General features: G+C 36.8%; 1 protein-coding gene across 2 annotated transcripts; it reads left to right on the top strand.

Moving 5' to 3' along the window:
* Positions 1-363: 363 nt before the first annotated feature.
* On the top strand, positions 364-15,344 carry LOC149558618 (uncharacterized). 2 transcript variants are annotated; one of them, XM_089832771.1, is made up of 2 exons: positions 364-645; positions 5,004-15,344. In XM_089832771.1, exon 2 carries the CDS (start codon positions 11,039-11,041, stop codon positions 11,504-11,506), a length of 468 nt encoding a protein of 155 aa, XP_089688897.1. In that variant the 5' UTR covers positions 364-645; positions 5,004-11,038; the 3' UTR covers positions 11,507-15,344. The 2 variants fall into 2 exon arrangements, with proteins under 2 accessions (XP_089688897.1, XP_089688898.1); XM_089832772.1 differs by lacking the exon at positions 364-645 and adding an exon at positions 652-3,536.
* The last annotated feature ends 560 nt before the right edge of the window (positions 15,345-15,904 follow it).

Genomic DNA, 15,904 nt, shown 5'->3' with positions numbered 1-15,904 from the left:
CATGGCCTGAGCAGCTTCTACAATAGTTCTATTCTTTCTTTTAGGCTTTTAACAACCCCATTTTGTTGAAGATTGTAAGGGATTGTGAACTCCCTCTTAATCCCAGTGAATTTGCAGAACTCTTTAAATATTTTTGAAGTATACTCCTTTCCATTATCTATTCTTAAAATTTTAATGTTCTTATCAGAAGAGTTTTTAAGTTTAATGTTCTTATTAAATTGTTTATAAGTTACCATTAATATTTTGTTTTTTACAAAAAGACTTATTCAAAAATAAAAATAAACTATTATCATAATTTAATGACAATACCTAAGATGTTTACTTCAAAAACCAATAGCACATTTCTAATTTGAACTTGGCAAATTAAAACCCCATCCTAAAAATCCTGGACTTCGAAATTTTATGAATTCGGATTTGGGGCAATATAATTTTACATTACAACCCTAAACTCATTTTCACATTGAAGAAGCTTTGGAATGCTTGGGAAGACAATCAACTAGGGTTTGAAGACATTTTTTTCTGCTTCATGTGGCCGTCATTTGTCTGCATCTTTCTCTTACTCTGCCATGACTGGAAGCACGTCATTTCATTATTGCTTTTAGTGGAAATGTGACTGGAAGCTGCCATGTTCAACCATAATGGAAGGTAACATTTTTGTTTGGATTTGTAGGGCATACTTAGAATTTGAGCCGTCATTTTTGGGTCTCTGCTCTACTTGTTACGATTTTTTGAATATACACACCAATGCTATTATAGAAGTAATAAAATTTTTTGGGCATTGTATTTCCTTCGTCTGCTGCTTAGGCCACCATTTTTTAATACTAAAGCTAGAAGCATGACATTTCATTGTTTATTTATTTGCTGGGTAGAAATCACATATCTGAGTTTCTCTTATGTCCTCCAGTCGCCATTTGCTTGCTCACTGTAGCCAAAGTATGATACCATGAGTAATTATTCTCATATTTGGCATGCATTTATGAAGTATTCGAAAAGGAAAATGAGCATAGGGTTTTGTTTGTTTCTAAACGCCAATTTTGTAGGAAATCTATATTTTATATTGGCTTTTGGCTTATGGCTGAGCTGACTTTCTTTGGAGAAATATGGGTCTTGACCTTTGTAGGTCACCATTACTTGGGTTTTCTTTTTCTTTTTTTCTAATCCACCATTTGCAAGGGTTTGATATGCTGAAACTTGGGATTTTTGTTTTAAATTACCTGCTAAAGATTTCTTGGCAACTTACACGCCATTGGGTCTACATTTTACAAGTACTGTTGCTGCAATTGATGGTATGATTTCTCCAAACATCAGTTTTTCCCTTCCATTATGAACCCAAAATAGGTCTTTGTAGTTGTATTTTTGCTTTGACATGGGCTTTGCATCTTTTGTCCAACCTAACACTTGCAGCAATTATAAATCTGAACTGGGTGTTCCCATTTGATACTTTATTTAAGGCAAAATCCCTCTTGGATATTTGAAGAATTTCACTGAGAATCATAGCTTAAAGCTTTAGTTTTCATTATTGCACTAATCTTAGTTCAAATATTGTTGCCATGATAGGGCTTTCCCTCTTGTATTTCTCTGAAAATGCATTCTGTAGAAAGTTCCTTCTTGTTGAGGGTATACTAACTTTGCTTGGAATATTCGCTTCTTTTGCTAAATTCTTTGGTTCTTCATTGTTTATAACACACCTTCATAATATCTACTTCTGTCACTTGCTTTAAGCTTTCATCTTCAACATTACCTGATAATGTATTTTTCTAAAAATGCATGCAATATGATGTTGTTTGCAGCTGCTTGGAAAAGGTTTCAATTTTTTACACACATTTTTGTCTTTTCTGCACTTTTACACCTTGTACTCACTACATTGTTTTGAAATGATATCTTTCTGCATCTATGTATTACTTCTTGCTACTGTATCATGCTGATTATAAGTGATGCTCTCTTCTAGGATTAGATTTGTGCTATAAGACCTTGGACAGACTACAAGTTGTAAATAATGTCATCCTTCTCTGCTCATACCTTTTAAATATTTCCATGTATCTAGCTGATATCTTGTACTGTTAGCATTTTGAAGATCAATATGATCATGAACTGTTGCCGAATTGTTTCTTGCTCATTTAATCAACATGTGCACAAGCTTTATTGAGATAGAATAGACATAACCCCAGCAAATAAAAATTATTTCATGAGGTTCGAGCACGGTGTCGTGACACCCATAAACCACTTTTTGTGATTTACCTCTATTCCTTGTGAAACTATCATGCTTGTACTTGATATAATGAAAGGTTTCATATCAAAAATAATATGTCCCTTTAACATTATACTTCTAAAATTGTACTTTTACTATCTTTGATACGTATTCAGAATAAAGAAAGATAGTACATGTATAGGATAACTGGTTAGAGATATTCAGTCATTGCTTAGATCTTCTGAGATCTAACCCCATTTTTTTACACACGGAAATGAAGATCAGAACTTGACATATCAGGAGCTGGATTAGGAGTAGCATCTTAAATTGCTTAACTAGTCAAAAGTTGAAAAGGCAATGACTGGTTACCTCTAACCCTACCTTCATATGTCTTATTTTTCATATTCTGAATATGTATGAAAGGTAGTAGAGTTAAACTCACAGCTTGTGTGAGATATTTCACTTTCAGCATTTTAATTCATTTCATCTTTTGTAAAATATCAATTGTATATTTGAGAAATGAATAATACAAGGACATTCATATTCTTTTGCAAAAATCAAATGAGAAGTGTTTTCAGCAAATAAAAATTTGAATTTTCAAAATTGAATTTTAACATGTGTTAAAATTAAGTAACAATTACTAATAAATACTAATTACGTTGATATCATTAACTGATTATTAAATCAATTAATAATGTCAATATAATATATATTTATTATTAATAATTATAAATTTATCAAAAACATTTAAATATATTATAATTAACTAATATATTTTTGTAATGTTAAATATCAATAAATATTACTAAGTTTTAAAATCAAATATTAAAAAGTGATTTATAAAATCATTACTTTAATAATATTGACTTACATCTCAAAAGTGGGCAAAACACCATTTTAAATACTTTTGAGTTTGCATCTAAAATAAAATGAAACCCATATGTGAGCTTAGAGGGGAGGGAATAAAGTAAAGGCAAATAAATAAATGCTTTTCATAGAAAAATAAAACATAAGGCAAAAACATGCCTTCTCCCTCCATTCACGTGAACATTAGGGATCCAACCCTAAAAGCATTTCATTCTTTTCATTTCATCTTTGCTCTTGTAAGAGCTCTGGCTGGTTGGGAGAAAATGAGGGTTTGGAGACTTGAAGAATGAAGCTTGCTATTGGAAATCTATGCTTTTTCTTCTAAATTTTTACTATTGAAACCTTTGGAAAATGCTTGGTCGCCATGGAAGGAGAGTTTGGAGCTAAAAGGATGGAACTTGCTGAAGTTTTTATTTTTATTTTCTGGGCACGTTTTCATGAGATAAATGGCAGACTTACTACTTGAATCTAGGCATTTTGGGTAAGATAAAATGGCAGATTTCTCTTCTTTCTATGAGATTTGAAGCCTTCTAACTTTGTTGGCTGCCATAAGAGGTCATGCAAGGGTTTTGTTTGATGTTTTTGAAGCTATTTCATAGACTTTTTGGCTTCATACAGCATGTATCTAATCTTTGCATTTTTTGGGTACTTGTTGTTCACGTTTTTGCTGATATAGCAGACATTTGTGGCTCCAAAAAAAGAGGAAATCTGGGCATCTTTTCTCTGTATTTTTATAACAGATTTTCTACTCTTTCTCTTTTATATTTATGGCACCATTTTGAATGGATTGGGCATGAAGATTATGAACCTTAAAAGGTACCATGGTGGACTTTCTGGGTTCGAAATAATAGACCCATCTCTATGATTTTCTTGCACATTTCTGCTGCTACTTTGAGATTTACTTGATATGCTGAAACAAATAAGAACACTTTGCATTTTCAAGCTTCAAATACATAGATTTTTGAGAATATGGTAAGCATTTTCCTTGCTTTGCTAGGTAAATCTGCATTTTTGTTAATGCTTAATTCCAAAAATGAACAATATTTGATTCCTTGTCTGTTGAATGTAATTTTATTGAGGAAGAACTCTTTGCCTAGGGCATTCGGCCTCACAACTCTATGCTCTCAAACATATATAACTTTGTAACTACTGTTATGCATAAATCCAACTCCTTATAAAATTATTAGCATCAAAACTTGTGAGAAGCTCCTAAATCAGACTAGATATTACCAAGCTAAAAATGTAAGTTGACTGGCATGTATCTATCCATGCCCAACATTCAAGTATCTTGGCCTTTTGATTACTTAAAACCCCCTTATTGAAATCTAAAATTGTACAGAATCATATTGCATTGAAACTATTAGCACCCTTTCAGATATGTATATGTTTGTCCTATCTCTCAACACTTTGTCTCAGCATAAATGTAGCACACAATGTTAGCTGCTCCTTCAATATGTCTATGGCAGTGTTTTATTTCCTTTCTTTGAGATTACTACACATTTTTCCTTGACTCCCTTAGTGTATTCATAAAAAAAATGTAGCTTGCTCTGTGATATCTTTCATGTATCCCTCATGATCTTGTAGCTGTGTTTCTGTAACATCACTTTCTTTTACTTCTGAATGCTTTCTTCTCTGTTATATATATGTTGAGGCCTAAAATTGATCAGATTCATGCTTGTCCTATTTCTAAAGAGTACGTCGGACTCAAAAAACCTTGTGGGGAGCCTACTATTATATTCGCGTATCCATTAGAAATAGGATGCTGCACAGTGAACAAACACGTTAGCAATAAATGTTTTGATATGTTTGCTTGCTTCCTTTATAGTTGGTATGCATTTTTATTTCATGAAAATGTGTAGCATTTTAGGAATATGAAAGTGATGAAAAGATGAGATACTAATATTGCTTAGATCTATTGGATCTAACATTTTCTCTTTGATTATGCAAGATTTGGAAGCTTCAAGGGAATGTGATGCAGAACAACAATCAAGCAGGAATGAGAAGACACAACTTGACCAGTCATTATAGGCAATGATTGGTGCCCATGAACCTTTCCTTTCTCTTTTAGTTCTAGTATGCTATTCATTTTCAGAAAGTAGAAACTCATAGTAGTAATCTATGGGCTACTCTCATAGTCATTTGTGTGAAAGAAATACTTTCAGCACTTAAATCATTTCATTGTTCAATGATTGTAAAAATCAATTGTATTGTTATGATGAATAATACAAGGACATTATCTATTCTATTGGCACATAATGAATAGCATTTTATGCACTTTTGTCTTCACTATTTAAATTTTACACGTGCAAAATTTTAATAACACTAACACTTATGGTTATACATGGGTTACCAGATTTGATGTAGGAGCATCTTGGGTTTCCTTGTAACCCTGCACTTTTGTTCTTTTTGTTAGTTGCTATTGAATTTTAGTTATTGCCGAGTGCTAGTTTTCTATTGGTGCCGAGTGGATGCTGAGCATTTAGTTGATACCAAGTTCTTAGTTCCAACCGAGTGATCCTTTGGTTGCCGAGTGATAATTTGTTTGTCGAGTTCTCCATAGTTTTCGAGCATTGGAGGATGCCTAGTTTGTAGTAGCTGTGGAGTGATTCCTTTGTGTTGAGTTCATTCGGATGTCGAGTGCTAGTATTTTGCAAAGTCTTCTTTTGCTAAGTAGTCTATGTCTAGTTCCAGTTTGGGCTAACCTTTGATGCATTTAATTTTGATCTAGGTAGTTATTGTGAGCCGACTTGTGGCTGTGCATGAATGTAATATAAAGTTTAGTTTGTGATAGGCCGACCTGTGGCCGCATAAGTATTTAAGGAGGTCTAGGATTGAGTATTAGGTAGATTGGTAGAACTTAGAGGATTGGAGTAAGGTTTATGAGTCTGCAAGTGCAAAATTGAAGTTGGTTCGTGAATTTTGAAAGTTGTATTATAATTGGCCATAACCCAGAAAGCCTTACAGCTGGGCATGTATGTTGATTATCTGATGAATAAAAAAAATTTGTATTCTCTCCTCTTGGCATTGTTCTTGTGTTGTGCCTTCCACTGTGTCGACTCTTGTAGGGTGGTTTGAATAGCTGTTTGTGCCTTTAGCCCTAGTTACCCTTTCTTCCTTGCATCAGGCGGTATCAGAGCAAGGTTCATCCTTGTGGTGATTGGATTGTGTAGAACCCTGAGTGAATTTGGTTGTAGGGTTCCAAATCTATGGATTTGACCTATAGCTTGCAGAGAGGGTTACAATCTTGTAGAAACCTGATTTGTAAAGATGGATTGAGGTAGAGGAAATGCTGATAATGCAATACTAGATACATTGAAACAAATTGTAGCTAGATTAGATGCTGTGGAGACAACCCAGAGGAGAGGAGCAAATCTTGATGATGTAAGTGATGATGAAGCAGTAGTACCAAACCCTAATCTAGAACCTGAAGAAGATTGAGATAAAGCAAGGTTGTTGAGAGTGTTGTCTAGGGCAAATTTGAAGCACGCTATAGAAGTTGTTCCTTATGATGGAAAATTGGACACCAATGCCATGTTAGATTGAAATGGAGAAGTTCTTTGAGTATGAAAACACTCCTAATAATAGGAAAGTGAAGATTATAGTTACCAGGCTAAAAGGTCATGCCTCACTATGGTGGGAGCATTTGCAAATTGATTGACAAAGGAAAGGAGAAGATTAGAACTTGGTTGAAGATGGTGAACAAGGTAAAGAACAAATTCTTTCCTACTGATTACCAAGTTAGCTTGTTGAGAAAGATGCAAAATTTTAGGCAAAGAGACATGAGTGTAAAGGAATATACCAAAGAATTCTATAGATTGGACATCAAATCTAGACATGTTGAAAAAATTGCAAGGTACATAAATGGATTGAGATCTAGAATTCAAGATGAAATAAGTTTTTTGAAATTGGGAAGTGTGGAAGAAGCATACCAATATGCCTTGAAGGCTGAGGAGATCTTGAGAAAGAAGCATGAACAAAGACAAAAGAGCTAGAGATGGTAGATTCCAGAGAGGCAGAGGTAGACCTTATGGAGGAGATGGCAGATTTGACAATTTTGTGCAAGACAAGGACAAGTTTGATTGGAAGAATGATGACAAGGGCAAGACTAAGTGAAAAAGTGGTGATTCTTACCAAGGAGGTACTAGTTCTTACCAAGAAAGAGCTAATTCTTATTCTAGAGGTGGTTTTCAAGGCAATTGTTTCAGATGTAGTAAAGAAGGGCATAGATCCTTTGAAAATAGACAAGGTAACAAAAATGTTGTGGTTCAAGGAGATAATGAGGGTTCACCAAGTGGAACTAAGGCCAGTGAAAATCTGAAGGTAAGAAGCACCTTATGTGATAAGGGAAGTGATGAGAAACCTGTTTTAAGGAGAAGTCTTTATAAGACTAGATGCAAGATGGCTGAAAAATGTTGCAAGGTGATCATTGATAGTGGAAGTTCTACAAATTTGGCATCAAAAGAGCTGGTTACAAAGTTGCAGTTGCAGAGACTGAAACATCCCAAACCTTACTATGTTTCATGGATCAAAGATGAGCATAAGATATTGTTAAGTGAGCAATGCCTTGTGAAGTTCAAGATTGGACATTAGCTTGATGAAGTTTTGTGTGATATTATGCCTATGGATTGTTGTCATATTTTGTTGGGTAGACCTTGGCAATATGATAGATATGCTATACATAATGAAAGATTGAATCAATGTACTCTTTGGGTGAATGAGAAGAAGAAAATATTACTACCTTTGATTGAAAGTCTAGATGAGGTTAGTTGTATTGTAATAAAAGTTTGCATGGTTAATGGAAAGCAATTTGAAAAGGAAGTAAAGAAGAATCAAGTGTGTTTTGCTATAGTTCCTAGAGGACCGAGTGTTGGTAGTAATGACCGAGCAACAGAAGTTGGTAATGACCGAGTGATAGCAGATAGTGGTAGTTGAGTACCAGAAGAAATTACAGAATTGCTAAATGAGTATAGAGAGATTGTTGCAGAGGATATACCTGATGGTTTACCTCTAGTAAGGAGTATAAGTCATTGTATAGATCTAATTCCTAGAGCTAGTTTTCTGAATAAAGCACCATATAGGTTAACACCTACAGAGAATGAGGAACTTAACAGAGGTGTGCATGAGTTTTTGGAGAAAGGTTTGATCAGAGAAATTTTGAGTCCATGTGATGTACCTGCTATATTGGCACCTAAGAAGAATGGATAATGTGTACTGATTTCAAAGCTATTAACAACATCATAGTGAAATATAGGTTTCCTATACAAAAGATGGATGACATAATGGATTGTTTGAGTGGAGCAAAGTATTTTACCAAGATTGATTTGAAAAGTAGTTATCATCAGATTAGAGTTAGAGAAAGTGATGAATAGAAGACTACATTCAAGATAAAAGATGGTTTGTATGAATGGTTGGTTATGCCTTTTGGTTTGACTAATGCACCTAGTACTTTCATGAGGTTGATGAATGAAGTTCTAAAAAGATTCTTGGGTAAGTTTGTGATTTTTTATTTAGATGATATTTTAATATTCAGTAAGACTAAGGAAGAACATCTTGAGCATATTAGACAAGTATTGTAGAGGTTGAAAGAGGAAAAGTTGTTGATTAATCTGAAAAAAGTGTTCTTTTATGCAAGAGAAGATTGTGTATTTGGAATTTGTGATTTTAGCTGATGGTATGAAAATGGATCCTGAGAAGGTTAAAGCAATTCTTGAATGGCCTATACCTGAGAATGTGGGTGAGGTAAGCTAATATTGTGAGGTTTTTGTTGTCGGTAGAAATTGTGTATCGACCGACGGGTCCCTTCAGAAAGAAAATTGTGTATCAGCCGACGGGTTCCTTCGGAAAGGAAATTGTGTATCAGTCGACAGGTCCCTTCGGAAAGCAAATTGTGTATCAGCCGGTGGGTCCCTTCGGAAAGGAAATTGTGTATTAGCCGACGGGTCCCTTCAGAAAAGTTCTTGTTATGTAGCTGACATGTAAATAGTTATGTAGCGACATGTTGTATGTGGCCGATGGACTCCTTCGGGAAAGTTCTTTGGAAAGTATTTATAACCCCTTTGGGAAGCATTGTAATCATTAGATCATATCTTATCATGCAAGCATAATGTACTATTTGGCATATGCGAATAATAAGAAGAGTTCTGCTATTCGTGTTCGTATTCATTACTTGTGTGCATTTCTTAATTAACCTATGCGGTAAACATTTGGCGTCATTGGCCGATGGACCTAGTACGTAGGCAGGCGAATATGAATTAAATGCCGAATTAGTTGAACAAAGATAAGAATAAGCTGAAAGAAAAAGATGACATACATGTTGCGCAGGAAAATTTAATTCTGGCTTAGTAGACAGAGCACTGAAGGAGATTCCAAAAGATTGCCGATGGAAATAGGAGTGCAGAAGGATTGTTGAAGGAGATTCGACAACGACTTGATTTGGTGGAAGAAGCGAGGCAAGAGTTTCTGAACCTGCATACAACACAGAAAGAGAATCCTGATGGAAGGAGATCGACTCGCATGGCTCGGAGTACCGAGGGAGCACGAGCATGGAGTGACCTCTTCGTCCGAGATATACTTCTGGAACGAACAGCTTCGGTTGACGAACCCTCTTCTTCACCAAACAGCACAAAAGTCAAAAATAGCACGGGTGTTGAAAATAGCGCGAAAGCAAAAAATAGCGCGGGTGTTGAAAATAATGCGAAAGGAGAAAATAGCGCGGGTGTGCAGAACAACGCGAGTTTTCAGAAGAGCATGAGTGTTGGAAATAGCGCGAGTGTGCAGAACAACGCAGGTGTTCAAAATAGTGTGGGAGTACAAAATAGCACAGGTACACAACAAAACCCCCAACATACAATGATAATGGCAGGTCCGAAGGAAAAATTGCCTAAATTTGATGGTGATGAAGTAGTTGATTCCATTCGACATTGTAAAACATGTGAAACGATCTAGAGGGCAAATGGCATAACAGATACAAATGAATGGATCCGACAACTTCTCGCTACCCTACAAGGTGTTGCGATTGATTGGTTTACTGATGCTAATCCACAAAAATTAAATAGTTGGGATAACATTAAGAAGGAGTTCATTGCAGAATTTCAACTTTTGCGTGATGATAATGAAATTGTAGCAGAGATATTCAATACCAAGCAAAAGAAGAATGAAACAGTATGGGTCTTCGCCAGGAGATTGAAGGACTTAATCAGTAAAATGGAGAATAAACCGACAGATGGACTCTAGAAAAGATGGTTCATTGAAGGCCTTCACCCAAAACTGTAGAAAAAGATGAAGATTGTGCCACCATCAACATACAATGAAGCGTACAATTGGGCAATGAACCTCGAAAGTGACTAGAAGACAATGAAGAAGAAGAAAAATAGCTCATCCAATTCAGATGACGATGCATCTTCAGGAGAAGATAGCAACGATGATGAGTGAAGCAACAAGAAGGTCTGTGCCCTCCAGAAGGACATGATTTGGATGATGAAGGAATTCAAAAACATGAACAAGGAGACTAAGTGCAATGACCTATGGTGCATGGAGTGCAAGAAAGAAGGCCATACGAAGGGATCCTGTCCAAAAGATCAATTTTGTGAGATTTGCTAGATTCTAGGACACTCGGTAAAGGAATGTCCTTTCAACCTGAGATCAAGAACACCACAACAAGTGTTCCTCACGCAGGAGGCATCCTCGTCAGGAGGGAATGTGAACACTAGTACAGAAGGTGCCACATCGGGCGAATATAGAAACAACCGGCACGGTCAAAACAACAATAATAGTAGCAACAACAATATAGGTGGAAGGAGTCGAATTCAGTATAATGCAAATGGTCGGTCGATAGTTCAATGCCGCGCATGCATTCTGTGGGGTCACTTTGCCCGAGAGTGCACAACGGCAAACACACCGAAGTTGCTATGCCAATGGTGTGGACCTAGCAGTCATGATGATGCTAAATGCCTGAAGTCTGGAGTAAACTTGATTATCGTCGGGATGGACGAGGAAGAGGTTCTGGCAATCACTCAGAAGCAAGCAAAAGTATACCCTGACCCGACAGAAGAAAAGAAGAGACTAGAGGAAGCATGGGTAGAGATCCAGAAAGCAACACAGGCAAAAATGGCACACCTGAAGGACACGCTGAGTACCTCCATCCAAAACTGTGCAGAACAAAACATTGTACGGAAAATATTGCAAGCTAAGATACCCATCAGGATAAATGATTTGTTGCTCACTATGCCTCAACTCCGTACGGCCCTAACAAATATAGTCCCGAGTGCTAAGCAACCTGTAGAGCAAGACAAGGAGAAACAGGGGGGTACAAGTGCAGAAGACCCGATGCTGTTAGCTCTTTCATCCAGACGCTATCTGACAGTTGTTGAAATGGGCATTCTCGAGACTATATTGACGAAAACAATTGTGGATGGAGGGTCCAGTGTCAATGTGCTACCAGAGGATACTTAGAAAAAGTTGGGACAACCGACATTATGCCCACCTACCTTCCAGCTGTTAATAGCCGATCAACATGGAATCAAGCCATTTTGAATACTCATAGCACAACTAGTGACAATTGGAACACAACCATTCCTGTTGGACTTCATTGTGATTCCTCTCAAGCGGAAGGGGTACAATGCTATTCAGGGTCGAGGGTGGCTAATACAAGCAAAAGCAAAGCACGATTGGAAGAAAAATACTTTATTACTCAAAAGCAAAAGCTGGAAGTATGTCATCGATCTGCACACTCAGATGGTTATGGAAGAAGCCCTATCGTCAGATTCTGAGGAAGAAAAGGATAAAAAGGGGCAAACTATGGAACCAGATCAGGAGGGAGTTCTACGACTGGAAGGAGATGACGATTTGGATTTAGTAAATGGTCTTTAGCATTGGCAGATAGAGGATTATGAATTGTTTCCAACCTGCAACATATTGACAATAGAAGAACACAATATCGATGAATTTCCAAAGGAATTCACTAAAATGAAGGAAGGGGATGCGTCATTCGATGTGACCCTGACACATCAATTCACTAAAGGAGAACCCATCAAATACAATGAAGTCACATTGCAGACCATGAATTTGGGAGCTGAAGCAGAACCACAGAACATACTGGTAGGAGACAATTGGGACCCAGTACTAAAGACAACAGCATTCAAGATATTTTTAGAGTATAAGGATGCCTTTGCATGGATGTACAAGGACCTGAAGGGCGTACCACCTGAATTGTGTGTGCACCGCATTCAATTGATTGAAGGAGCAATACCCGTATGGAAGAGGCCCTACAGAATGAACAAAAATTATGCGGCCCGGGTTATGGAGGAAATCAATTGGATGCTAGAAGACGGCATTATTTTCAAGGTGCGGCAGGCATGGAGTGCCTGTGTATTAGAGGCATTGAGAGTAGGTGTTGGCTGTAAGGCTGTCTTAGTGGATGCATAGAGAGCTCTAGAGGAGCTGATCATCTAGTTGGAGGCAGTGCAGCGACACATGGTTCAGTGTACTCAAAATTGGAAGGCAGAAAGCAACACAGGTGGCTATCAGGGTCAGATGTCAGATTGGCTAAGGTGACAGTGTTGAAGACCAGTTAGTCAGTCAATGTATTTTGGTTGTTGATTTGTCTCAGAGATTTTGTAATAGTCGTCAGGAGATGACTTTTCTTTTTGGGGGGGGCGGGATGATGTCGTCGGTAGAAATTGTGTATCAGCCGACGGGTCCCTTCGGAAAGGAAATTGTGTATCGGCCGACAGGTCCCTTCGAAAAGAAAATTATGTATCGGCTGACAGGTCCCTTCGAAAAGGAAAATATGTATCAGCCGACGAGTCCCTTCAAAAAAGAAATTCTGTATCAGCCGATGGGTCCCTTCGGAAAAGCTCTTGTTATGTAGCTGACAGGTAAATAGTTATGTAGCGACATGTTGTATGTGGCCGACAGAATCCTTCGAGAAAGTTCTTCGAAAAGTATTTATAACCCCGTTCGGGAAGCATTGTAATCATCAGATCATATCTTATCATGCAAGCATAATGTATTGTTTGGCATATGTGAATAATAAGAAGAGTTCTGTTGTTCATGTTCATGTTCATTACCTATGTGCGTTTCTTAATTAACCTATGCGGTAAAGAGTTCTCACACCATTGCCACAAAATTTTGGGGACCCCCCCCCTTTTTTTTATCACCTCAACAAATTTTTGGACTGTCCAACAATTTTGATTTTTCAAAAATTTTGAGCCTTGGACACCTTTAGGGCCAGTGAGGAGAGGGTTAGATTTATTTTCACCCGGTTTCAACTTGATTTTCCAGAGCCACCAATTTCATCTTTAGGCCGAACAAATTTTAAAAGAGCAACACTTGGTAGGATAAAATTGTAAATTTTGTACTTAGACATTTTCTTTTGAAAATTTGGATATAATTGTATAAAATTAGATAATTTTCAAAAAATGAAAATTTTGTTAAATCTGGTCTTTTGAAAAATCTTGATTATTTTTGGTGAAAAGGATTAATTTTTGTGATGGTGAAATAAAATTGCAAAATCAATTTTAGGCTCTAGAGAAATAATTTTTGTGTTAAAAACCTAAAGTTGCTTAGCTAAATTAATTTGGAGAGAAATTGCAAAAAAAATGATTTTAATAGATTAAAGTTGCCTTGAAAACTTTTTGCCTTTAATAAAATTGGTAATTTAATATTGAAAAAATGGCTTTTGGTTAGCCAAAATCCAAATTTAATGATGTATTAATTACCAAACCCCAATTAAATGAAAATATTTAACACCTTCAAGGCATTATTTAATTTCTTTTTGCAATTTAGAACTAATTGGTAATTTTAAAAGTTAATTTTTATCATGGCAATATTAATTTTGGTTAAGTATTTAACTGTGGGCCATAATTTTGCATTAATTATTTGTTTTTCTTTCTCCCAAGGTCCAAGAAGAAAGTTGGGTATAAGAGAAGGCCTCTCTCCCAATTCTTCCTCACTTCTCACTTCTCCATCTCAAGGTGTTGGCGATTTTCCAAGAGTAGATCTGCACTCTTCTTGCTTGGTGAAATTTGTGGGAGCCAAATTTTGTGGAGGCTGAAATTTGTGGGAGCCAAAATTTGTGAGAGCCAAATTTTGTGGAGGGAAAAATTTGTGGGAGCCGAAATTTGTGGAAAATAAAATTCTAATTTTTTAAGAGGCTGCAATTTTTGCCCTAGGTTGGGTAATTTTATTTGGAGGTGAATTGCATGGTAAATTTTTGATTTGCAAGGGATTTGAAATTCTTGAAAGTCATATCCTAGGTTCCAAAAATTCGCTGTAAGATTATTGGTTAAGGTCAATTTTCATCATCTAGAGTTGCAAGGGGTCCTTAAGTTGACATCCATCTTTCTTTCTAGTCTAAGGATTGCTCCGCTTAGTTCTTCTTGCCTTTTGGTCCACCACTCTACCATCCCGTAATAGGGCGACGAGCATGGAGGATGGTAGTGCAAGTAAGAATCCCAAGAGGGCAAAAACTAAGAAAGACAAAGAGGATATGATGCTCAAAACTCCCTTCTTCTCGAAAATGAAGAGAATAACTAACACCAATATCGATACAGTGGACATGATATGGATGAAAGATAGACTAAGGGAAGGACAATCCCCCTTGGCTATAGGTAGAGGTAATTTTCATCATCTAGAGTTGCAAGGGGTCCTTAAGCTGACATCCATCTTTTGTTCTAGTCTAAGGATTGCTCCGCTTGGTTCTTCTTGCCTTCTAGGCCACCACTCTACCATCCCGTAATAGGGCAACAAGCATGGAGGATGGTAGTGCAAGTAAGAATTCCAAGCGAGAAAATACTAAGAAAGACAAAGAGGATATGATGCCCAAAACTCCCTTTTTCTCGAAAATGAGGTGAATAACCAATACCAATGGCGGTACCATAAAAGGATATACAAAAGGCAGTTGCACATCACAACCCAAACATCGACACTTCCATTTCAACCATGATGAGCAACGTTGAGGTGGCACTTGATTTTAAGGATATTAGAGAAGAGGATGTCAATGAAACAGATTTTGGATCAAGGTTGGATGAGTTCGGGAAGGTTGCTATCAAGAAGAAGCATTTGGGCACCCTTTCCTCTCTCAATACTTTTATTGGATTTGAGAAAGAATATGAGAAGGATCACAAAAGGATACAACAAGCAACAAGTGGCGTGGCAAAGTCAGCGGAACTCAGGGTGAAGCACACACCTTGTCCTCCTATGGAAGAAGTTAATGAAAGGCTAGCTAAGTTCATTGCTTTAGCTAAGAAGATGAAAAAAAAGGGAAGATTTATATTAGAAGATCATTTGATGTAAGCCCAAGTGGCAATTTCCCTTTTTTCTAGAATAGGACAAGTGTCTATTTCTGATTCGCCACCATTTTGGTGCCTTCTTATTGGTTGCCACTTTTTGCACTTTTTTCATTGGTCCATTGATGAGGTGGCAGCTTCTTATTGGCCAATGGGGTGGCAACCCTAATTAGGGTTTTGAGGATCCAATTTGGATCATTGATCTTGTTTTGATCTCCACCGTTAGTTGTATTTTTGGCCCCTATAAAAGGCCATTTTCTCTCATTTGTGAAGTGGGTGGAGAAATTGTTGCAAAGATAATACCAAAATTGCTCTCTTTTTCATTGTTGCGATTTGCATATTGATTAAGAACATTGGGTATTATTGCATGTTTTCTACTTCCACTTAGATTTCCTTTCAAGTTGTTAAAGTTGGTTTCATTTCAAGTTCCTAAGTAGGAGTGAAGTAGATGGATAATTGTATGATAGCATTGGTAAATGTTTGATAGGGATCAATACTAGACCACTAGCATCCTAGCGGCTAGTTGGGAAACTTTGTGTGGTAATCTAGTTTATTATTCTTT

Source organism: Cupressus sempervirens, chromosome 5 (genome assembly GCF_028749045.1).
Source record: "Cupressus sempervirens isolate cs-2001-9-10 chromosome 5, ASM2874904v1, whole genome shotgun sequence".
In the NCBI taxonomy this organism is placed as follows: domain Eukaryota; kingdom Viridiplantae; phylum Streptophyta; class Pinopsida; order Cupressales; family Cupressaceae; genus Cupressus; species Cupressus sempervirens.
Note: the sequence above shows the minus strand (reverse complement) of the source record. Positions and strands in the feature narration are given on the sequence as shown.